Source organism: Phacochoerus africanus, chromosome 9, assembly GCF_016906955.1.
Source record: "Phacochoerus africanus isolate WHEZ1 chromosome 9, ROS_Pafr_v1, whole genome shotgun sequence".
Classification (NCBI taxonomy): Eukaryota; Metazoa; Chordata; class Mammalia; order Artiodactyla; family Suidae; genus Phacochoerus; species Phacochoerus africanus.
This window is the reverse complement of record NC_062552.1, coordinates 95352126-95375665: the sequence shown is the minus strand read 5'-3', so window position 1 is coordinate 95375665 and position 23540 is coordinate 95352126. Positions and strand designations below refer to the sequence as shown.

Below are 23540 nucleotides of genomic sequence, written 5' to 3'. Positions count from 1 at the left end.
AAAGGCTGTGCTCCTCCTTGCGTTCACATTCCTGTGTGTCTACCTGCTACTGGCCCAGAAGCGCCTGAAGTGGACTGATCAGAATTTCTCTCTTCACAGAGCCCTTCTGCCTGGCCAACTATCCATCAGCCTTCCACAGTGTCATGTTTAACCCGGTGGAGCCCAGGTTATTGGCCACAGCCAATTCAAAGGAAGGAGTGGGACTCTGGGATATTCGAAAACCTCAGAGGTGAGCTCCCTTTATTCAGAAGGTGTTAAAACTTTTCATTTCCTCAACTCTCAGGTAATGAGATCAGCCAGCAAGGGTTGTAAGAACACATTTGGCAATTGATCTCAATGGGACATGTAAGATATCCTGTTGTATCTAAAGCCAGGGGAACCGTATCCCCAGACACTCCTTGCTAAAGAGGAGTCATAAATTGTAATCTGGACTCTAGACAGATCAATTCTAGGCAAACTTTGCAATAATGAGAGTTTCTCTTTAATACTGCCTTCTTCTGTCTTTATGTCCAGGGTTCCCCAGATGCATGGGAGGTGTTGTAGAGGGAATGGTAGTGATTTGTTAAACTTATTGCCACTGAACTGAGGATTCTTAACCCAGGGTGAAAGGGATATGAATTTCAGGAGAACTGTGAAGTCCCCAAATAAGTGTGTTCTTCTGAGATGGGCTTTCTTCACTTTCTCAAAAGGACCAGTGACTACAACAGTAGTTAAAAGCCACTGCACTGAAGTGTTAGGGACCTAATTTGTTCCCCTTCTGTTTGCATTATTAAGAGTACACTTAAGACAATTCTAAGTTGATGATACAAACCACTAATGGGGGAGTTTTGTAGATGGGACAAATAGGAGTCTTATGTTCCTTAAATCCCATGAGGGAGAGATGACCTTTTATGGTGCCCGTACGTAAAACCAAACCTTGCTTTATAAAAGATTTGTATGTATTACTAGCCATTCTGAAAATTCCACATGGAGCTAACTTGCCACCTTAAGGCACTACTGCAGAAGAGTACCTTGGAAAGTAAGGGAGGCTATGATTTATTTCATGGGCCTCAGATGAAAGAGGCAATTAAGTAAAGAGGATTATCTTCCTTGGTGATTTTTAGTACTAGCTAAATTTCTCCATCGGGCAGTCTGATGGGGTTGGAACTCTGGCAGATCTCTCTAACCCAGAAGGAAGTCCCTGGTGTTGAGCAGGGCTCCCTGAGGCTCCATAGGGCAACAGAGACTTTTCCTGCTCTCTGTTGCATGTGCACCTGGCTCTTCCTTTTTTTTCCATGTGGCTGAAATGTGTGTAGAGGCTGGACCCCTGTTGTGCCTTTGCACTGTGTGCTTAGGGAGGCTTGTTCTTTGCCAGGAAGACAGTACCTGTGTTCAGCTATAGCATTCTCCACTACTCTGGGCTCTTTAGGAAAAAACCATTCTGCCTTGTCCATATCATAAGGGCAGAATTTGGACCAACGACATCAGCTTTTTCCCAACCTGTTACCTCCCATACTGATAATTGTAATGAATAGCTGGCAACTGGAGAGGGGCCTGAGCCCAGTGGAAAGCTTGAGTAGTTCATGATGTCAGCAGTGTCTTGAGAGAGAAGAGGGGGTTGAATGTTAATTCTCCTCTCAATTTTCCTCCACCAGCTTCCTGCTGTGCATTATATTTGGACCCTCCTCCTCTTTCTTTTTGCCTCCCACTAAATATGGCTTCTTTCTTTCTTCTTCTTCTTCTTCTTTTTTTTTTTTTTTTTTTTTTGCCCAGACCCATGGCATGTGGGATTTCCTGAGCCAGGAATCAAACCCATGCCACAGCAGCGACCTGAGCCACTACAGTGACAATGCCAGATCCTTAACCTGCTGCACCACAAGGGAACTCCGCTTCTTTCTTTTTAAAAAATTCTAAGTGAGGTTGTTGCTTTATATATATGTGTATACACATACACACACACACACATATATACATATTTTTTATTGGGTCCTTTTTTTCCCATGCTCTGTGCTTTTATTCCATTTATTGCTTTATAGATTAGGGTCTGTCTATATCTAGAAAAGTATAACTAGAAAAATGAAAAGGGGGAGTTCCTGTCATGGCTCAGTGGTTAATGAATCCAACTATGAACCATGAGGTTGTGGGTTCAATCCCTGGCCTCGCTCAGTGGGTTAAGGACCCGGCATTGCTGTGAGCTGTGGTGTAGGTCGTAGACACGGCTCGGATCTGGTGTTGCTGTGGCTATGGTGTAGGCAGGCAGCTACAGCTCTGACTCAACCCCTAGCCTGGGAGCGTCCATATGCCTTGGGTGTGGTCCTAAAAAGACACACACACAAAATCCTATCTCAAGGTTATCTCTGCTACTTGTATATTTTTTTAATGTTTTATATCAGTAAGGCTCTTCTCTTTCGTTGTCTTTAGTCACTCTCTCTGAAGGTAACTGCAGTGAACAGTTTCTTATCTATCTGTCGAAAACATCATTTAATATGTATAATGAGCATAGAGAGTGTATATCCTTAAAGAGATTTAGACTAAAGGAACCACGTAATAATACCACTGTTTTCAGCTTTTTTCAATTAGTAATATGTCCTGGAGCTTTTTTTCATATTAGCACTTAGAGATCTAGCACATTGTTAATGACTACATGGAATTCTATTCATGTGATCTGCCAGACAACCAGACTTAGAGTTTCCTGTTTGGGCCATTTATAAAGTATGCTGCATTGAACCTGGTTGCACATCTATCTTGGCCTACCTTTGCAAAAATATCTAAGGAACTGATGCATCAAAGAGTGTATGTTTTTATATTTTTTGTAAAAAGTTGTCAACTTTTCCCACACCCCTGAAGGCTGCACTGATTTACAAACTTACCAACTCCACCAGGCTACATGTGTCTCCAGATCTTCATCAACTGACTTAAGCTGTTGCAAGTCTTATGGGGGAGAAGTATTGTCTTCTTGTTTTGATTACTTCTCATTTAAGGGTGAGGTTATGTGGTTTCTTTGGCAACCTATAGTTTTCAAAGCCCACATGGGAGAAAACATCTAATAAAGCTAATTGATAATCTCAACTGACTCCTTCCTTGGAGTAAAAGGAGGAGCAGAGGGCTGTGGAAATCAGGACATTTTTACCTGTTTCTTTCACCTTTTCTAAGGTTTAATGGATATGAGGCAGGAAAGGGGTATGAAATATGCTTAGAGTCCTGTGCTTCACATCCACTGTTGTTTGGAGAAGAAACTGTCTTTTCTGTTTGAATTCTCTAAGTACAAGTTGGTGTGGGGGATGAAGAGATGGCCCTTTGTTTTTTCCATGCAGGATTAATTAGGCTGAGTTTCAATAGATGATTTTGTGTCTTGAACACAGCTGCCTAGAAACCCCAACCCAGATCTTGGGACAATTCTGAATCCCCTGGGACAACAAGCCTGGAACAAGATAGATCTATTTCAGGGATATGTAAAGTCTAGGGAAAGATTTTAGAGAATTTGTACACCTCTCATAATGGCGGGTAAAATCATGTGCTTGCTTATCTGAGTGAGCACATGTAGCATTTTTTCCTAGGGACAGAGCGCTTTTATCAGGTTCTCATAGAGACCCTGGAACCCCAAGAGGACGAGTCATTTGATGTTACAAAGATAGATTTAGAGCCTCTTGCGGTTCCTCAGTAAGCTTGTAAGTGACTTCCAACTTATAATAACTTGGGCACTTATGTGAATTGTGGGCCTACTCCAATGGCCCACTGGCCTCCTGGAAACAAATATAATCTCTGTGGAACAATAAGGGGGCCTCACATTGGCTAGCTTTTCATTCCTAGCTTACCTGATAGATGACTCCATACTGGAATGGCTTCTCTGCCCTACTCAGAGCTAAGCTCGCTCTCATAATCTCATATGTTTGCTAGATAGCCCGCAAGAGTGTGAATAGGATCGCTTTTGTCCCACTACTGCCCTGAAGGAAGCTGATAAGAAGGTTGGCTGGAAGGTAGAGTAAAATACCAATTCTAAAAGGGCCTTTAGTTATCATCTGATCTGACTTCCTCATTGTACAAATTAAGAAGCTAGCCCATTGAAGGAAAGGGAGGCAGAAGAGCTTGATGGTTTAGAGAGTCAAATCTGAAGCTCCATCCTGGGTACAAAGCCAGGCAGTACACCTTAATAGCTATGTGATCTTGAGCATGTGACTGCCTCTCAGTGCCGCATAATAATAAATAATAGATGACATTTATTGAGCATTACTTGCTAGAGATAATGACAGTTACATGAATAATTCCTTGTTTAATGCTTATGACCACCTTACGAAGTAGATTCTATTATTCTTGTTTTAATACGGAAATCAAGGTACAGAAAAATGAAGTAACAATCATGTATGTATATTATATCCTCTCCTCTTTTAAATCAACTAGGAGCCCCGTCTACATTAGTTTTCTTTCATCTATGCCTCCTTGGAATAATGCTGTTAGAATTCCTCTGAAATTTTTCTAATAAAGATCTATCCAACTCTGAAGTCTGAGTCCTTTAGACTTTCTGCCTCCCTTTTCACTGTCTTCTGGCGCAGACCCAGTCTACATACTGACATTCCAAGTTTCTTGCTCTCCTGACCTGAAAAACTTGACATGCTACTTATTTTTCTTTTATAAAGCTTTAGAACAGGGATTGTAAACTAGTTGCCCCAGAGGCCAAATTCATGGAGATAACCCATGGAGATATTTTGTTTGGCTTACATGAAGTAATAGTGTTTGGAAAGTTACACAGAAAAATTACAATTTATAACATCTCTCTCTTTTTTTTTTTTTTGGTCTTCTTGCCTTTGCTAGGGCCGCTCCCGTGGCATATGGAGGTTCCCAGGCTAGGGGTCTTATCAGAGCTGTAGCCACCGGCCTACGCCAGAGCCACAGCAACTCGGGATCCAAGCCGTCTGCAACCTACACCACAGCTCACAGCAACTCCGGATCCTCGACCCACTGAGCAAGGCCAGGGATCGAACCCTCAATCCCATGGTTTCTAGTCAGATTCGTTAGCCACTGCGCCACGACGGGAACTCCACAATTTATAACATCTCTTGAAAAAGATCAGGAGTTCCCATTGTGGCACAATGGAAATGAATCCAACTAGTATTCGTGAGGATGCAGGTTTGATCCCAGGCCTCTCTCAGTGGGTCAGGGGTCTGATGTTGCTGTGGCTGTGGTGTAGGCTGGCAACTGATTTGACCCCTAGCCTGGGAACTTCCATATGCCTCAGGTGTGGACCTAAAAAGCAAAAAAAAAAAAAAAAAAAAAATCTGACACCATTGGACCTTTATTCTCATATCTCAACAGTCTGCCAAAGTTGAGTCGGGTTCCTCTTTAAACTTTTAAGATGTGTTAGGGGTTCCACTTCTGCTTAATGTCTTAATCCAAGTGTGCTTTTCTCTTTAATACTACTTCCCTGGCCATGTAGTCACTGGAGTTTGAAAGTCTGCTTTGGGGATACAAGTGATGATGAGAGGGCCATAGGGTGGGGAACTTGAGTACAGGTGACTGGATAAGAGAAAACGTCATATATACAAGTATATATTGCATGTTTGGGTGAGGTTTCATTTATTTCATTTACACTGTTTCTGCTGGTATCTTTTCACAATCATCCTGTCCTTTATCACTGCTAGCATCCCAGTTATGATGTCTTGCTTTGGACTATTGCAGTGGCTTCTGAACAGTTTTCAGACCTAAGCTCCTTGAGCATCCAAAGTGTTCAGAAGAAGTGGTTTCCTCAGCTGTAACTCACCTTGTCTCACCGTTTGCATTGCTTGTTTTAGCTGTCTGCTCACTTACCACCTCTCTCCCTTCTCATATCTTTAGTTTCTGTCAGTTTTTGTCAGGAGCTGTTAATTCTGTGACAGGTAACAATGTCTTGCTTTGACAAGGATAATAAAGAAAATGTTCTTTCTCACTCAACAATAAAACTAGGACAAGCCAGGAATTCCTATAAAACCTACCTTGTAAGTTGGTGATTTTGCATGTTGTATAAATGACACATCTGAGAATGGGCAATGAGTGCTAATTTCTACTATCAGAAAGAAATTATCTTAGTAACTTACCTGGCTTTGGGGCCTAAATGTCTGTTCTCTGGGCCTGTGCCAATCCTGCTTCTGTAGAGACCAAATAAAGCGTTACTCTTAATTTGAATACAGGCAACCTCTGCCACATTGCATTTGAGAGTTGCTCATACTATTATGGGAGAATAGAGCCCAGGAGTTCAACTTCAAAGGCTGGAAGAGGCACTTGTGCTCTGCTTTCTTTATTCTCCTGCTCACCCATCTTTACTATCTGTATGTACATACACAATACTCAGGCAAATGTTCCATCTACTGAAACCTGAAGTAAAAGCTTGTTTTTTCCCTACACCTGTATCCTTTCTTAAGTTCTTTTGTTTTTATTAATCTTACCATCACTCTTGTAATCATCCTGGCTGAAATTTCAGAGTCCCTTTTGGGTTTTCTGTCTCTCCCTCCCTCTGCCATAACTAGCCTTGCTTTGTGTTAGTGCCTGGTCACCGTTTTCAGTTCTTAAAGTCCAAGTCCCTGCTGTTTCAGATCTGTGTCACTCTTCTATAAAGTGGTTGACTACACTGGCTTCTTAACCCTGGCTTCTTAACCTGCTTTCTTCTTATCTTTGTTTATGGCCATATATCCAGAATTGATAGTGTGGCATGCTCCAAGAAAATCGTTTTCTGGAATGAACATTGACCTTATTTACTGGATGAAATAAAAACTTGTTAAGTAAGCAGTCAACCCCTTCTGTGGTGGCAGTGTCCCTTCTCGCCTTTTAACTCCCCCTCTATGTACAAACACACATGGAGGAGAATTTCTCCTTTTTCCTTTCCTATTCACATCCTAGTTACTCTGCAAGATCAAATGGAAGCCCATCAAGACAAATGTCCTTACTAGATCACCTGTTGTATACTCTTTTTTTTTTTTTTTGGTCTTTTTAGGGCCACAGGTGCAGCATTTGGAAGTTCCCAGGGTAGGGATCGAATTGGAGCTGCAGCTGCTGGCCTATGCCACAGCCACGGCAACACGGGATCTGAGCCGCATCTTCGACCTACACCACAACTCACAGCAACGCCGGATCCCGACCCACTGAGTGAGGCCGGGGATCGAACCTGCATCCTTATGGATACTAGTCAGATTTGTTACTGCTGAGCCATGATGGAAACTCCTATATACTCACTGTGTTGCAAGCACCTGGATGACTTTTGGCACAGAGTATGTGTTGAATGAATGAAACTTTCAGCCTCTATAAAGTCATTATGCCTTGTGGCATTCATGTTACATGTCTGTCACTGCTTATACCATCATTGATTATCTTTAATGTGACTGTATTTTATCTCCAGATAGACCAACATTATGTCTTTTATTTCCTTCCAGTGCCCAGGAATTCCTCCTCAGAAAGGAAGCTCTTGTCCTAATCTGTACTATTACCCTGTTTTTCTGTGGTGTCTTAAGGATGGGGCAAGTTTCATTCATCTTTAATCTCAATTGCCTAGCATAATGCTTAGAATGTTATGGACACTCAGTAAATACTGAATGAATGCACAGGGTTGCACCCATCCCCAAATAGTATGTATTTTCAAAGCTTGTATCATGTTTTCTGGATGTATGAACTCCCAGAGTGTAATGACATGGATCAAAATGTCATCTGTGGAGTTCCTGTTGTGGCTCAGCAGATTAAGAACCCAACATAGTGCCCATGAGGTTGTGGGTTCTATCCCTGGCCTCACTCAGTGTGTTAAGGATCCAGCATTGCCCCAAGGTACAGCCTAGGTTGCAGATGTGGCTTGGATGTGGTGTTGCTGTGGCTGTGGTGTAGGTCGGCAGCTGCAGCTCTCATTTGACCCCAGCCTAGTAACTTGCATATGCCATGGCTGTGGCCCTAAAAAAACAAACACACAAACAAACAAAAGTCATCTGTAAGGAATAAACCCTTAGAGGAGGTTGCAAGAGTTCTTGCTGGGCCTTGGATGCTTGTCAACTTCTGGCAAAGTTGCTCTCTAGCTTTTAGGCCACAAGGTGGAGCTCTAGAATTAGCTTTGTCCACTGGAAGACACCAGGGCCTCTATCTTAACCCAGTGATTTTCAGACTTTAGAGGGCATCAGAATCACCTAGGGAAGTTGTTAAAGTGCTGCTTCCTGGAGCACAGACCTGGGGGTTGAATTGTTGGTCTGAGGCAGGCCTGTGAATCTGCCATTTTTCAACAGACACCCTTGGTGATTTTGCAGCTTATCCTGAAAGGTGGAAATTGTGATTACTCAGAAGTTTGTGTTGAATTTGCTGCTGTGTTCATTTGGACCCAGGGTCTTTGGGCTTTAGGCCAGAGATTCCCTGTGTCCATTCCTTCTCAACAAGCACAAATATGCCTTTTTATAGCAAGAGACAGCTTCAGATCAGAGCATTTGGGGAATATCTGGTGAATGGGTGGGAGTTCTGGAGGCATGTCCCAGTTTATATTTCCCTTTAATACTCCCCAACTCTTGTTATTCAGGAGGTGGTGATATTATTCAGAAGTCCCTATATCAAGTAAGCTTTCTCATTTTAAAATCAAATCTGAACTTTTTTCTTTTAAAAAAAATTTCTATATTAAAAACAATTCACATACATATAAATAAGTAGAATAGTAAAATAAACTCCATTATACCTAGCACACAGCTTCAATAATTAACCTATGGGAGTTCCTGTTGTGGCTCAGCAAGTTAAGAACCCAACTTAGCGTCTGTGAGGATACATGTTCTATCCCTGGCTTCACTCAGTGGGTTAAGGATCTGGCTTTGCCGCAAGGTGCGGCATAGATCGCAGATGCAGTTCAGATCCAGTGTTGCCATGGCTGTGGCGTAGACCTGCACTGCAGCTCTGATTTGACTCCTAGCCTGAGAACCTCCATATGCCATGGTTGTGGCCCTAAAAAGACCAAAAAAAAAAAAAAGAAGAAGAAGAAAGAAGGTCTTTAAATTTCCCACTCTCATACTTTTCTCAGAGCTATCTTTTGTGGTCTCAATTAAAGAAGGAATGTATTTGAGGAGAAGGAATGTGTGTTTGAGAAGGAATGTGACATTTTAAGATAATGTGTTTTCTTCTGATTACAGAAGTTCATTGTAGAAAAATTTGGAAAATAAAATGAAAGGTATAAAAAAATTACCTAAATCCTGTAGTCTAATTAATATATCTTCTTGTTGGTTTCAGTATATCCGTCAGTCTAAATTTTTTTTATTGATTTTAATTTTTTTCATTATAGCTGGTTTGCAGTGTTCTGTCAATATTCTACTATACAGCAAAGTGACCCTATCACACATACATGTATACATTCTTTTTCTCACGTTATCCTCCATCATGCTCCATCATACAGTTCCCAGAGCTATAATTTTTTAGATTATAATTGGATAGGGCATGTGTTCAAAGCCTGTAGAATTCACTGTCCACATTCTGAAATGTGATAGGTGAATTTTGTTTTTAGCTTGTTACTGACTTCCTAAATTAAACTATTAATTTTCCTTTTGAAATTTTATTCTATACATATCAGAAACTTGCTTTGAAGTACAAGGTATAATTAAGATAGCCATTTACCTGTTAAACTCTTCCATCTAGTTGGCTGCCTATTTGCAGGTAGATAAATTCATCTCAAATTCAACCATATGAAAGATGTGTGGTGGTATCAGTGAAGAGGGGGAGTCCTACGTTGTCACTGGCAAATCATTTTACTTTCTGGGCCACAGGTCTTTGCCCCCGAAAGAAAACTTTGACTCAGATGATCTCCAAACCTCCCTGTTTTTCTTATTTTATGCTGCTCTGCTCTTGCCTCTCAAGATGAGGTTTCCTGGGCAGACAAATGTCAGGTGAACCTTGGTGGAGTCTGTTGTTTTGTTTTGTTTTAATGTTCTCAGGGTTTTTCAGATTGCTACTCATGATCCATTAGATCATGCAGCAGCTATTTATTGAATACCTATGATGTGTCTGGCGCTGTTTAAGTACTTGGTATACACAAAAAAAGATATAAAAGGTAAAATAGTCTAGTGGGAAAGGACAAATAAGAAACAAAACAAATAGGTAAAAATATATGGTATGTTAGATGGTGATTCATGTAGTAGAGAAAAATAAGCAGGCAAGGGAGATGGAGATTTGGGGAAGTTGTGTTTTTGCATAGGGTATCAGGAGAGGCTAATTGAAGATACCTGAATAAAGAGGTAAGTAAATGAACCATGCTCATATCTGGGGAGGATCTGCAAGTGCAAATGCCCTGAAGTGGAAGCATGAGTGGCATGTTCTAAGGACAGTGAGGAGGCATGGCTTTGTGGCTGAGGTAGAGTAAGGGAAGACGAGTGCTAGGCGGTTGAGTCAAAGACGTAAGGGATGGGGGTGGGGAGTGTTAACCAGGGCCTTGTTGGCATTATCAGGAATTTGAGTTTTAATCTGATTGAAATGGGAAAACACTGGATGATTTTCAGTGAAGGAATGATGTGATCTGACTTATAGTTTGGCACTTCTGGCTGTTTTGTTCAGGATTAACTGAAACATGGGCCAAGAATGGAAATAAGGAGATAAGGTAGGAAGCTCTTTCAGTAATCTACTGGGCCATGAAATTGATTTAAATGGTCACAAGTATTGATTAGATAAAAAATGGAAAGTTTGCATTGCACATAGTGGGCACTAAGTTGTTTAGCGAAGGTTCCCCCCCCCCATCTTCTTATTGCCACCCCTATGGCATTTGAAAGTTCCCAGGCTAGGGATCGAATCAGAGCTACAGCTGCCAGCCTACACCACAGCCACAGCAACACCAGATCCCAGCCTCCTCTGTAGCCTTCACCACAGCTCATGGCAATGCCCGAATCCTTGACCCACTGAGGGAGGCCAGGGATTGAACCTTCATCCTCATGGATACTAGACACGTTCATTACTGCTGAGCCACAGCAGGAACTCCACGTTTAATGAATTTTTGCTGAGTAAATATTAGTGTACTAGAATGCAGTATAAAATGTACTTATTACATGAGTTCCACGGTGGCTCAGTGGTTAAGGATTGGCATTGTCACAGCTGTGGCGCGAGTTTGATCCCTGGCCTGGGATTTTCTACATGCCATGGGTGTGGCCCCCCCAAAAGTACTTATTACAAAGGGTTACTATTAAAAAAAAGTTTGAAAGCCATTATCCTAAAACATTTATAATATTGCCAACTAAAGGTAACTGGTTTTTGGGTACATTCTTGATAAGTGGCTCCTGTATGAACCGGCTATCTTCCGTAATCAAGTCTCATCAGTCAGCACTTTGGCCTTCTCTCCCCTTTACTTTCATCCCTTCTCTTGTTTTCAACTGTTGGCATAAGTATTCTTGTAGAAGGTACAAACTTGTAATTTTTGTTTTCAGATCCTCTTCTGCTTAGGATTTTTTTTTTCTGGACTTTACCTCCTTCCCCTTTAACATTCCTCCAGCTTTGTGGCCTTGTACCCTAACAGTAAGCACGTCCGCCCAGTTTCTTCTTCTGCCATCAGGAGCTGCCTGTTTACCTGCCTGTATCCCTACCCACTCCTTCTGCACTGTTACTGTTGTAGCAACTGCCTTCTCAATCTCCTGCCTTCCCCTTTCCTTTTTCTTCCTCCTGCCAACTGCTATTCATTAAACTCTCCCTCTCCAGTTTTTTTTTTTTTTTTTTTGCTATTTCTTTGGGCCGCTCCCACGGCATATGGAGGTTCCCAGGCTAGGGGTCGAATTGGAGCTGTAGCCACCGGCCTACGCCAGAGCCACAGCAGCGCGGGATCCGAGCCACATCTGCAACCTACACCACAGCTCACGGCAACGCCGGATCGTTAACCCACTGAGCAAGGGCAGGGACTGAACCCGCAACCTCATGGTTCCTAGTTGGATTCGTTAACCACTGCGCCACGACGGGAACTCCTCCCTCTCCAGTTTTATACACTGTGGTGTCAGGGCTGATACTGTGTAACATCTATCAGAAGGTAGGGCCAAGAATAGTTTAAGATGAAGATTAAATGGCTATGAAACCCCTCTCTATTTTCCACAGCTTGGAGTGAAGGGGGTTTTGAATAAGCCAGGTTATCTGGTGAACTGAGATGAATAAATGCTAGATAATAAATGCTAAGTCACTAATTCTATAGAAAAGGCATGAGTATATACTAGAATAAATATGTTATCTCTTAATTCATTTTGAGATCTTCATTGGTTATATGTGGCTTTTGGGATTCTCTGAACCAAACGCAAAAACTTGGGCTCTAAATTACTTCTTTTCTGGTCATGTCCCTGTTCTGGAACATGCTTAAAAGCACTACAATGTCTTCCATCTCTATTTGCTTCATGGAGGGACTAGATATGCCATTTGATTACCTAAAAGTCTTTTTATCAGAAATTTAGTCCAGCCCTTCTGCCAATCTCAGTCAAACAAATTTTTAAATGTTAAAAAAAATGTGTGTGAGAGGGGTATTTCTCGTTTCGGCTCAGTGGGTTAAGAATCTGACTAGTATCCATGAGATGTAGGTTTGACCCCTGGCCTTGGTCAGTGGGTCAGGGATCCAGTGTTGCCATGAGCTGTGGCATTGCTCAGTGGGTTAAGAATCTGTCATTGCCGAAAGCTGCAGAGTAGATCGAAGATGCTGCTTGGATCCCGCATTGCTGTGGCTATGGTGTAGGCCAGCAGCACAGCTCCCTATTTGATCCCTAGCCCAGGAACTTGCATATGCCACAGGTGTAGCCCTAAAAAGAAAAAAAGATTCTGGGTATTCAAAAAGGAAAAGAAATTTTACCGTGGACACTGAATCTGTATCTATATTTCAAGCCAGAGAGGCTTGGCAGTTGGATTATATTCTGAGGGAAATATGAGTTTGTTCAGTCATAAATGACAGTGTGTCTTTCTCAGGCTTGTTGTCCAATGGTTCTCTAGAGAAGTTTCAGTCTTAGAACTGAGAACTGTATTAGAAAAAAACGGAAGAGAAAGACAAAGTTCTTCCACTTGGAACTCACCTAAAAGAAATGATTAAGGAAGATGTGGTACACACGCACACACACACACACACACACACACACACACACACACACACACACACACACACACACACACACACAGAATGGAATACTACTCAGCCATAAAAAAGAATGAAATAATGTCATTTGCAGCAACATGGGTGCAACTAGAGATTATCATACTAAGCGAAGTAAGTCAGAAAGAGAAGACAAATACATGATATCACTTATACATGGGTTCTAAAATATAACACAAATGGAACTTATTAACAAAACAGGAACATACTCACAGCCATAGGAGGTAAGCTTATGGTTATATTCTCCTTCAGGGAATATGTTAAAGACAAGAAAAAAGACATTTTAGGCATTATTGGTAGAGTGGAACTCTGATCCTTTTTTTGTTTACCCCAATTTTTGTCCCCCTTCTAAGCCTTCTCTTCCTGATAAAATAGATCATTCCTCCTTTTTTTTTTTTTGTCTTTTCTAGGGCCGCACCCCTGGCATATGGAGGTTCCCAGGCTAGGAGTCTAATCAGAGCTGTAGCCGCCGCTGGCCTACACCACAGCCGTGGCAACGCCAGATCCGAGCCTCCTCTGTGACCTACACCATAGCTCACGGCAATGCTGGATCCTTAACCCACTGAGCCGAGGCCAGGGATCGATCCTGCAACCTCACAGTTCCTGGTCGGATTCGTTAACCACTGAGCCATGACGGGAACTCCAACTAGATCATTCTTATCTCCTCATAGGAGGAACCAGCTGCAGAACCCCGCTGAGAAATTAGTTAACTCACTCTCTGAATTTCAGGTTCACTCTATCCCTCTGAAAGGATTTTGGCACCCAAACGTGAATTTTTCAGTTTTAATAGCTGCTGCTACAGTTTTAGGTAGCTGCACCTTAAATACTCTAGGAGCAAGATTCCTATGTACCTACCTATGTCTCTGTGTGAGAGAGAGAAGATCCCTGCCCGGAAGCATGGGCAAGAGAAAAGTTTGTGACTCTCCTGGAGCTCATAAACACCCTGTAAAGTTGCCAGATTGCAGACATTGATAGAAGCTTGGGTGGGAATGGGATGGACTCGGATGCCAGCCTCCTGCAGGCCTGACCAGAATCTGCAGAGGAAGTTCCTTTTAACAGATGGAAAGGGCGTTTGCCAGGGGCCTGAGCTTTCCTGTCAGGGATGCCTGAGCTGATGCAAACCCCTGCTGCTGTGGCTGGTGGGGCTGGCCAAGTTTCTTTTTGTTGAGTCTTGTTTCCACCCCCACCTCCTTTTCAGTCCTGCAGATGCTGGTTTGTTTGCACACTCCATGCTGATCTTGAATTGAAAGACTCTCATTGTTTTTGAGCTCAGTGTTTAGATAACACCACATATCTGTGCAACTAGGACACCCTGTCAGGGAAGTGCCTGACCTCTGACAGCCCCATCATTCATTCTCTGTATGTGGGGGAGCGTTTAGGACATTGCTCTGCAGGGATTATTACTTGGGGCCTGCAGAGGTACCAGGCTTCTCCTTGATATTTGGAGTTCTAGGGACCATTTTCTAGGTCACTTTTCTCTTTCCTTATATTCCAGACATAAGGATTAAACAGTCCAAGGCTGTTTCCATATATAGCTGCGGTACTAAGAGCTTTCTTCTCTCTGGTAAGAAGACTGCTTTGGAGGCACACAGGACTGCCTGGCTAGCGGTGGTGCAGACTCTTTTGACCAGGCCAGGTTGGCAGCTTCTTTTGTGCTATAGTCCAGGAGCTCTCTGTTCCCATGGGATATGGCCTTTCTTTCTTTAAAAAAAAAAAAAAAAAAGTAATAATCTCTTTATTTTGTATAACATTTTGCCAGTTGAAAAGGTTTATACCACATGCCATTTCAGCATATCTTTTTTTTTTTTTTTTTTTGGTCTTTTTGCCTTTTCTTGACCCACTCCTGTGGCATATGGAGGTTCCCAGGCTAGGGGTCGAATCAGAGCTATAGCCACCGGCCTACGCCAGAGCCACAGCAACGTGGGATCTGAGCAGCATCTGCCACCCACACCACAGCTCACAGTAACGCCAGATTCTTAACCCACTGAACAAGGCCAGGGATAGAACCTGCAACCTCATGGGTCCTAGTCGGATTAGTTAACCACTGCGCCACAACGGGAACTCCTCCATTTCAGTATATCTGTATAATGTAAAATAATTATAAAATGAATTTAATTTTATAAAAATACATTATTAAAGTCTTCAGAATCAGAATTAATATCTGAGTTTCAGAGAAAAGATGACTTTTTTTTTTTTTGGTCTTTTTAGGGCCACACTAGTGGCGTATAGAAGTTCCCAAGCTAGGGGGTCAAATCAGAGCTGGAGCTGCCAGCCTACACCACAGCCACAGCAATGCAGGATCCTACATGTCTACGACCTATACCTCAGCTCACGGCAACGCTGGATATCTTTAACTCACTGAGTGAGGCCAAGGATCGAACCTGCATCCTCATGGATACTAGTCGGATTTGTTACTGATGAGCCACAATGGGAACTCACAATTTTATCTATTTATTTATTTATTTTTATGGCGCACCTGCAGCATATGGAAGTTTGCAGACTAGGGATTGAATCTGAGCTGCAGATGCGAACCTATACCACAGCTACAAAAACACTGGATCCGAGTTGCATCTGCGACCTACATTGCAGCTGCAGCAATGCGGGATTCTTAAGCTACTGAGCGAGGCCAGGGGTTAAACTCACATCCTCATGGACACTATGTCTGGTTCTTAACCAAGCCACAACAGCATATTGAAAAAACCCTGAAATTGGGGATTCAATTATGTCAAATGGTCAAATATGCTAAAACTAGTAACAGGAGTAATTTCTATAAATCCTGTAGACACCAGTATAATTGCAAATTACCTTTTTTTTTTTTGGTCTTTTTGTGTTTTTTTCTAGGGCCACTCCTGAGGCATATGGAGGTTCCCAGGCGAGGGGTTGAATCGGAACTGTAGCCACCGGCCTACGCCAGAGCCACAGCAACGCAGGATCCGAGCCGCGTCTGCAACCTACACCACAGCTCATGGCAACGCCGGATCATTAACCCACTGAGCAAGGCCAGGGATCGAACCCGTAACCTCATGGTTCCCGCGTCTGCAGCCTACACCATAGCTCATGGCAACGCTGGATCCTTAACCCACTGAGCAAGGCCAGGGATCGAACCCATAACCTCATGGTTCCTAGTTGGATTCGTTAACCACTGAGCCACGACGAGAACTCCAATTGCAAATTACTTTTAATTCACTTTTTTTCATATTTATAAACCTTTTTTTTTCTTTTTTGCTTGTTTGCAGGTTTGTTTTTTAGTTTTATTTAGTTCAGTTTAGTTGTGCTTTCAAGGTATATCTTTTCTTGCCCCCTTAATCTTCTTCATCACTCTCTTGCCAGAAAAGAAACCAAAGAAAATGTATTATTTTCATTCAGTATTCAATCTCTTCTCATAGCATACAACTGTTTCACTTGGTAAATGCTATTAAAACTTCTTCCTTAAAAATGTTTGAAATCTGCCAGACTCTAACTTAGTTGTCTTGAGGCCCTTTCCAGCTCTGATTCTCTAAATTTGGAAACTTTTTTTTTCTTAAACTACTAGAGTCTCTTTCCATGACCCCAGTGTCTTATGTGGCAGAGTGAGTTAGTAGCTCTGATGTGGCCCTCATTTCTGTAGCATCTCCAGTGCTGCTTAATCTCACTTTCTTCCTACCAGTAATTCAGTGCTCTAAGAATTAAAGAAAGAAAAGTTAGTTATGACATGGACAGTAAACAGTCATCCCTCCATTATAAAACAGTGTCCACGTAAACAAGGAGACTGACTATGACAAAGATAAAACACACACCTTTTGTTAATCTAGTACTGTATAATTTTTTTTAGTACTGTATAATTTTTAATGTTCACAGCCATTCTAGTTAATTGTAAAATTGAAAGTATCTTCTGAGTCATCAAAATAAGTTATTTGGAACCATACTGTGTGACTTTTTGTTTGTTTGTTTGTTTTTGTTTTGGTCTTTTTGTCTTTTTAGGGCCGTGGCATATGGAGCATCCCAGGCTAGAGCTCCAATTGGAGCTGTAGCCGCTGGCCTACTCCAGGGCCACTGCAACTTGGGATCCAAGCCGCCTCTGCGACCTACACCACAGCTCATGACAATGCCAGATCCTTAACCCACTGAGCCAGGGATCAAACCTGCGTCCTCATGGATGCTAGTTGGGTTTGTTAACCGCTGAGCATGATGGGAACTCCACTGTGTGACTTTTTAGAAATGTTATGAACTACAGAAGAATATTGGGTAAACCAGAACATACCACTCCCTAGTGAAGCTGGATAAATGGAATTATATATGTTAGCCAAAGTATATTTTAAAGCTAAATATAAATTTGTTTGGCATTGTAAAGGAAAACAAGTCAAATTGCTTTTCTAATTGTTGTAACTGCTTGCTCTGTATTTAATTTAAATTTTTTCTTTAATATTTATTCTTGAGTCATGCCATATGGAATATAAAAATTCTCTGTGAACAGATTGAAAATTCAAAAATAAATGCTTAAGCAATAAAGTGGTTATTATTTTTAAAAATCCATAATAAACTAAAGTATCTGTCTTTCTTGCTGATAGTTCTTGTATTTCTAATTTAAAGGGTAAATATATTCCTTAAATATCATCATGATTAGCCAGTTAGAGTGGATACCACTGACTTTACAGGGTCTTGACGAGTATCTGTTTGATTATGCAGCTCAGGTAAATGAAAGAGCTGACCATTTTTATATGTCTCTTTCAAGATGCTCGTATTATTCTTTTCCTATAAATGTACTGGTAACTTAGTGTTTGGAGATGGAAGACAAGAACTTCCAGTTTAAATAATTTTTAACATAATCATGGCGTCATGTCTTTCCTCTTTATTACCTTCTAGCTCAGTGCATAGAAATGCCTTCATGCCAAAATTCGGACATGCAAGTCTGATAGAGGTCCTGGGTATGAAATGCAGTGGTTTGACTTGCAGATTCTTGTCCAGCCTGCCTCATGCTTGATTCCTGTGCTTCCTGCCTTCCAGTTCTCTCCTGCGCTACGGTGGCAACCTATCCCTCCAAAGTGCCATGAGTGTGCGATTCAACAGCAATGGGACCCAGCTCCTGGCCCTGAGGCGTCGCCTGCCCCCTGTGCTCTATGACATCCACTCCCGCCTGCCTGTCTTCCAGTTTGACAATCAGGGTTACTTCAACTCTTGTACCATGAAAAGCTGCTGTTTTGCAGGAGATCGTGACCAGGTAAGTGCCTTCTGCCTCCTGCATTCCAGACTCCTGCTTTCCTCTCAGATTGTTCTTTCTGTACTGGTCTTTACTTCTCTTTATCCACTCAGGTAAAAACAATTGAGGGGAAACAGTAAGTGTCTGGAGATGTTCTGGCTTAATAGTTTTTTCATCAGAGCTGATTTTGAATAATATGAAGCACACACCATAAACCACAATATGGTTCTGAGCAACCTAGCTCTGCCAAGTTTGTGAATCAGATTTCAAGATTCTAAGATTATATTTCATTTCAAAAGAAGGAGGAAGTCCATGGTAAGTTAGCCTGCCAGAGAAAGAGAGTTTTTTTTAATCAATAAAACACAATGATGAATGAAACATCCCAAGTACCATCCAAAAGACATATCCTGAGTAGCCCCTTTGGATGGCATCTTTTTCTTGGATCAAATGGGCTGAGCAACTTTGTTTGAGAGGAAGCCAGATGCTGACTCTTTTCCTTTTTATTGCCAGCATCAAAACTGAGAAGGAGAACCCAAGCTGTGCATTACCACCCTTTCCACAGTCTTACTGGGAATTGAGATACTGATGTTGACCTAAGCTGCCAGTTTAAAAACATATTTGGCATTCTTGCACCTTCTGTCTTGGGCATAGAAGTTCTGAAGTGGGTGTCGGTGAGTGGACCAGTTGGATTGGTCTCAGTAATCAAGCTGAGTAAAGACAAATATAAAAAAGATTGATCAAATAAACTAATAGATTTTTTTTTCTTCTCAGCCATAACCAATCATATTGCTGTTTCACATCTGAATTGGGAAAGGAGAAACTTTAGTCTCTTGCTAACTCTTAGTGTTCTCTTTGAATCCATCAACTGTGTCAAATTTTGACCTATAATTCTCACATGCTGTATTCGATTCCTTTGAAGTTATCTGTGGTCAAGAGGCATAAAAGAAACAGTTATTTGAGAACCTATGAAGACCCTGCTTTTTGAAAGCAGTAGCTAGGATTTTTCTCCCTAGCTGAGGTTGCTAGAGGCTCTCCAACATCATAGCTTAAAGATTAGCATATGTAGTAGGAGCACAATAAATACTTATTTGAGTTTCACCTTAAAAAAGCTGAGAATGGGAGTTCCCATTGTGGTGCAGGGGAAACACTGACTAGGAACCATGAGGTTGCGGATTTGATCCCCAGCTTTGCTCAGTGGGTTAAGGATATGGCACTGCCATGAGCTGTGGTGTAGATAGCAGACGCGGCTCAGATCTGGCATTGCTGTGGCTGTGGTATAGGCTGGCAGCTGTAGCTCAGATTGGACTCCTAGCCTGGAAACCTCCATATGCTGCGGGTGTAGCCCTAAAAAGCAAAAAAAGGGAGTTCCCACTGTGGCTCAGCAGAAACGAATATGACTAGCATCCATGAGGACGAAGGTTCAATCCCTGGCCTTGCTCAGTGGGTTAAAGATCTGGTGTTGCCATCAGCTGTGGTGTAGGTTGCAGATGCGGCTTGGATCCGGTATTGGTGTGGCTGTGGTGTAGGCTGGCGGCTACAGCTCCGATTTGCCCCCTAGCCTGGGAACTTCCATATGCCATGGGTGCAGCTCTAAAAAGACAAAAAGAAAAAAAGCTGAGAATATCTTTTAAGTTGTCCAGGCTGGGGATTTCTCCTTTTGAAAATAGAGAATACATATCCAAATTGAGAATTTATGTTCAATTCAGAGGCCTAGGGCCTACTTAGTTGAGATCTACACTTAACACCACTAGGTGGCCTCAGTTATATAAGTGATAACTCCTTGGAGAGGCCACAGTGATTGAATAACTTAGTTTTTATAGGCAATTTGTTTCTTGCTTGGAAAGAAGCAGTTTCTAGGGATGATCTGACTCACAATAGAAGAGATAATTTTCTGTTCTGTAGAATGGTTGATTTAGTTTCATTTAGCTGTGGAAATGATAACCAAGCCCCTCCCTTTCTCTCTTACCTATCTTCCTTGTTTTTATTGATTTTCCATCTTCCATCAACCTGTTATGTGTGTGATTTTTATTTCCTTGAACAATAAAGAGCTGGCACTAAATGTAATAGTTTATTAGGTTTTATTACAAGAAACACAGGACCTGAGGAAAAGGAGAAAGAAGTGAAGGAGAATATATATTATGTTTTCTTTTTTATTAGCAGCGAGAGCCTGTCTGCATGGAACTTTTAAAAGACCTAGAACAAAGTCCAGTATGTAAAAGGACCCAGACCATGATTTTCAACCTTGACACTGTCGACATCTTGGTCAGATATTCCTTTGTTGTGTGGGCTTGTCCTGTGCGCTCTAGGAGGGTTAGTAGCATCCCTGGCCTCTCCCCACTAGAGGCCTGTGTTATCTCCCTCAGTCATCCCCCAAACAGCCAAGAGTGTCTCCAGACACTGCCAAAGGTCCCCTGGCAGGGAATTGCCCCTGGTTGAGAACTTTTGACCTAGGTTACAGTCACCCACTTTGCCCAGATACATGGGGATAGGTACAGGTATTGCCATAGGCGGAGCCGCACAAAGTGGTTTGCGGTGGTCCTGGTTGTGTACATTGACATTATGTGGTGGTTTCTGCCTTTAGGCTGTATACAATGATACAGACATGGAAGGGCTTTTGATTTTCTCTGTTCAGATTTGACTGTTGTTTATGACTCTTGTCCTGTGGGAAGAATTTATGGGTAACATACCCCCTCTGACAAACTAGACTGCTTTTTTTTTTTTTTTTTTGGTCTTTTTGCCTTTTCTAGGGCCCCTCCTGCAGCATATGGAGGTTCCTAGCCTAGGGGTCCAATCAGAGCTGTAGCCGCCGGCCTACACCACAGCCACAGCAACTCAGGATCTGAGCCGCGTCTGCAACCTACACCACAGCTCACGGCAACGCCGGATCCTTAACCCACTGAGCAAGGCCAGGGATCGAACCCGCAACCTCATAGTTCCTAGTTGGATTCGTTAACCACTGGGCCATGATGGGAATTCCCAAACTAGACTGCTTTTTGTTTGGGGTGAGTGGTTTACCATGGAGAGAGGAGGATGCAAAGTCATTGAGTCTAACTTGGAATCTGTTGCAGAGTTAAAGTCCTTAAAGTCTGTTTATATTCCCCTTAGAGATTATCAGAAGTATATAACCTAGGGAAAAGGAACTATAAGGATTTATGCTTAGCTGTTATCTTCACTCCTTGGGGACTAAGAAATGTAGCTAATTCATTGTTGTTTTGTCTCCAACACCGGGCACACTGAGAGCATGATAAATATTTGTTGAAGTGAATCTTGAGTATTTTGGTCACCGTGGTTTTTAGCTTTCTAGGCCCAAGGCTTGTCTAACTGTAAGTCAGGAGTGTTAAGTACCATTTTTCCTGCTCAACTCTCAGGAGCTTTAGGAGGATGAATTAAATAATGGGTTTTCAGTGAAACTAATCTACTGAGCTTATCCTTTTAAAGTGTGACACAGGAGGCCAAACTTACTGTCTCATTCCTGAACATGTCTCCCAGGTGATTTATGAACTCTGACTTTCCACACTCAGGGCTAAAGTAGCAGCTGCTACGATTACAGTATGATCTACAGAACTGAACTGATGTGTATATTCTTTGACTGGTTCAGACAGGATCTTTCTATCTGCTTTCAAATTCCAAAGCCTACCCTTTCCTTATATTGGTCTTTATATTTGAGCTTATTCTTGTATACTTTGAGAATGCCCACAGCTTGGGGCTCTGTGCTCTGGAACTCTTCATTTAGTCATAGGCTGGGTAAGTAACCTTTGTAGAGAAGAATCTGAGAATTTCCATAATAGGAATGAACACGGTCAAGAAAGGCAGTAAGTGACTTACCTATCTGAGACGGTCTTCTGGCTTGTAATTTCAGTAAGATTACTCAGTCCACATAAATCAAACCAGATATTATGCCAGAGAGCCTATACTTCTTAGCAGACTATCCTAGGTTCACTAGGTAATTCATTAGCTCCCCAAATACAACTACAATTTCAAGAACTTGGGATAAAGTATAAAACCAGCTGAACCTACTTCGTGACTTCCCCATGCTCACTGCCACTATTGAAAATCAATTCTAACTATAGAGTTATTAGAGATTCTTTTGTGCAGTCCTTCCTTTTACAGATGAGAAAACAGGCTTAGAGAGGTTAGGTACACAGTTAAGACAAATACAGATTTGTAGCTGAGTGGGACTATAATACAGAGTTTTGAGCTTTCAGTAGAGACTCCTTTAATTCTACAAGAGGTCACGACCTAATGCTAACAGAAGCAAGGCAAGCAGAGAAATGGGTGTTTTGGGCTAGAAGTAAAAAGTAGGGAGTAGTGGGGCCTGTGGCCAGCTGGAGCGGCCACCCCATTCTAAATCCAAATCAATGCCATAAAGTAAAGCTTTGACTCAGCTTCAGCCCACTGTTGCCAAGAAGGCCTTTGGTTTTTTCAAGGGAAGCCAGAGATAAAGATTTTTTTTTAATGTGAAGTTTCCTGATTTTAAATATTACAGCAAATTCATACTTCATAGTATGGATTAAAGAAACCTATGTACCACAATACCTATTCTGTTATAGCACCACCAGATTCAAACCTCTGTGCTTCAGCAGGATGTTTTTTTGTCATGTTTAATTTCTTGGTCTTTCACCAACTCATAGGTGAATGGAGACCTGTTCTTTTTTCCTGTTTTCTACTGAACCTTTCCTGAGTTCCTGCTCTTACCCTCCATCCCTGCCCCCAGTCTTATAAAATAAGAAAGCAGATAATTACTGAGCATCTACAGTGTGCCTGATGCTGTGGTAGACACATTCATATGACTGCCAGTCAGACCCTCTTTGAGATTTTCATTCAAAGCCCTGTATAGTCTCTTGTCTTCCCTACTTTTGGCTAAAAATACATGGTTTGCTTATTGCGCCATGACGGGAACTCCCATATTTGGATTTTTTGTTTGCTTTTCGTTTTCTCCCTGAAGCCTGACTGGATGCATTCTATCTCCCAAGCTTCATACTCAGCTCTCTACTCAGTGAGCCAATCTCTTCACAGGGTTAAAAGGGAAGGCCAGTTTTCCACCTGCTAGCTTTTCTGGCACACATTTGTAAGACAGCACCCGGCTTTTGTTCCCTTTCTTTCACAATTCCTTAAATGGCTCTTGCCCTAGATTGTGAGAGTCCAGCAGAGCAGCAGCTCAGGCTTCTGGGAAGTAAGTCTTTCAGGCTAATGGGTATGTGTATGGCCTGGAAATGGTCAGGTGGTAATTTTTAAATCTTCTCTTGCTTTAGTCTCATCTAATACCTGGCTTAATAATCCCTGTATCTTGCTGGAACTGGGGTGGGGAAGGAAGGAGAA

The 23540-nt window shown here is 42.0% G+C and overlaps 1 protein-coding gene across 3 annotated transcripts in view; it reads left to right on the top strand.

Annotated features, from left to right (window-relative positions):
- Positions 1-23540, top strand: part of DCAF5 (DDB1 and CUL4 associated factor 5) — a 93922-nt gene that overhangs the window by 34164 nt on the left and 36218 nt on the right. For all 3 annotated transcript variants that reach the window (XM_047797564.1, XM_047797565.1, XM_047797566.1), the window contains exons 5-6: positions 100-229; positions 18029-18242. In XM_047797564.1, coding sequence (XP_047653520.1) covers positions 100-229; positions 18029-18242 — 344 coding nt within the window. The remainder of the gene's footprint in view (positions 1-99; positions 230-18028; positions 18243-23540) is intronic.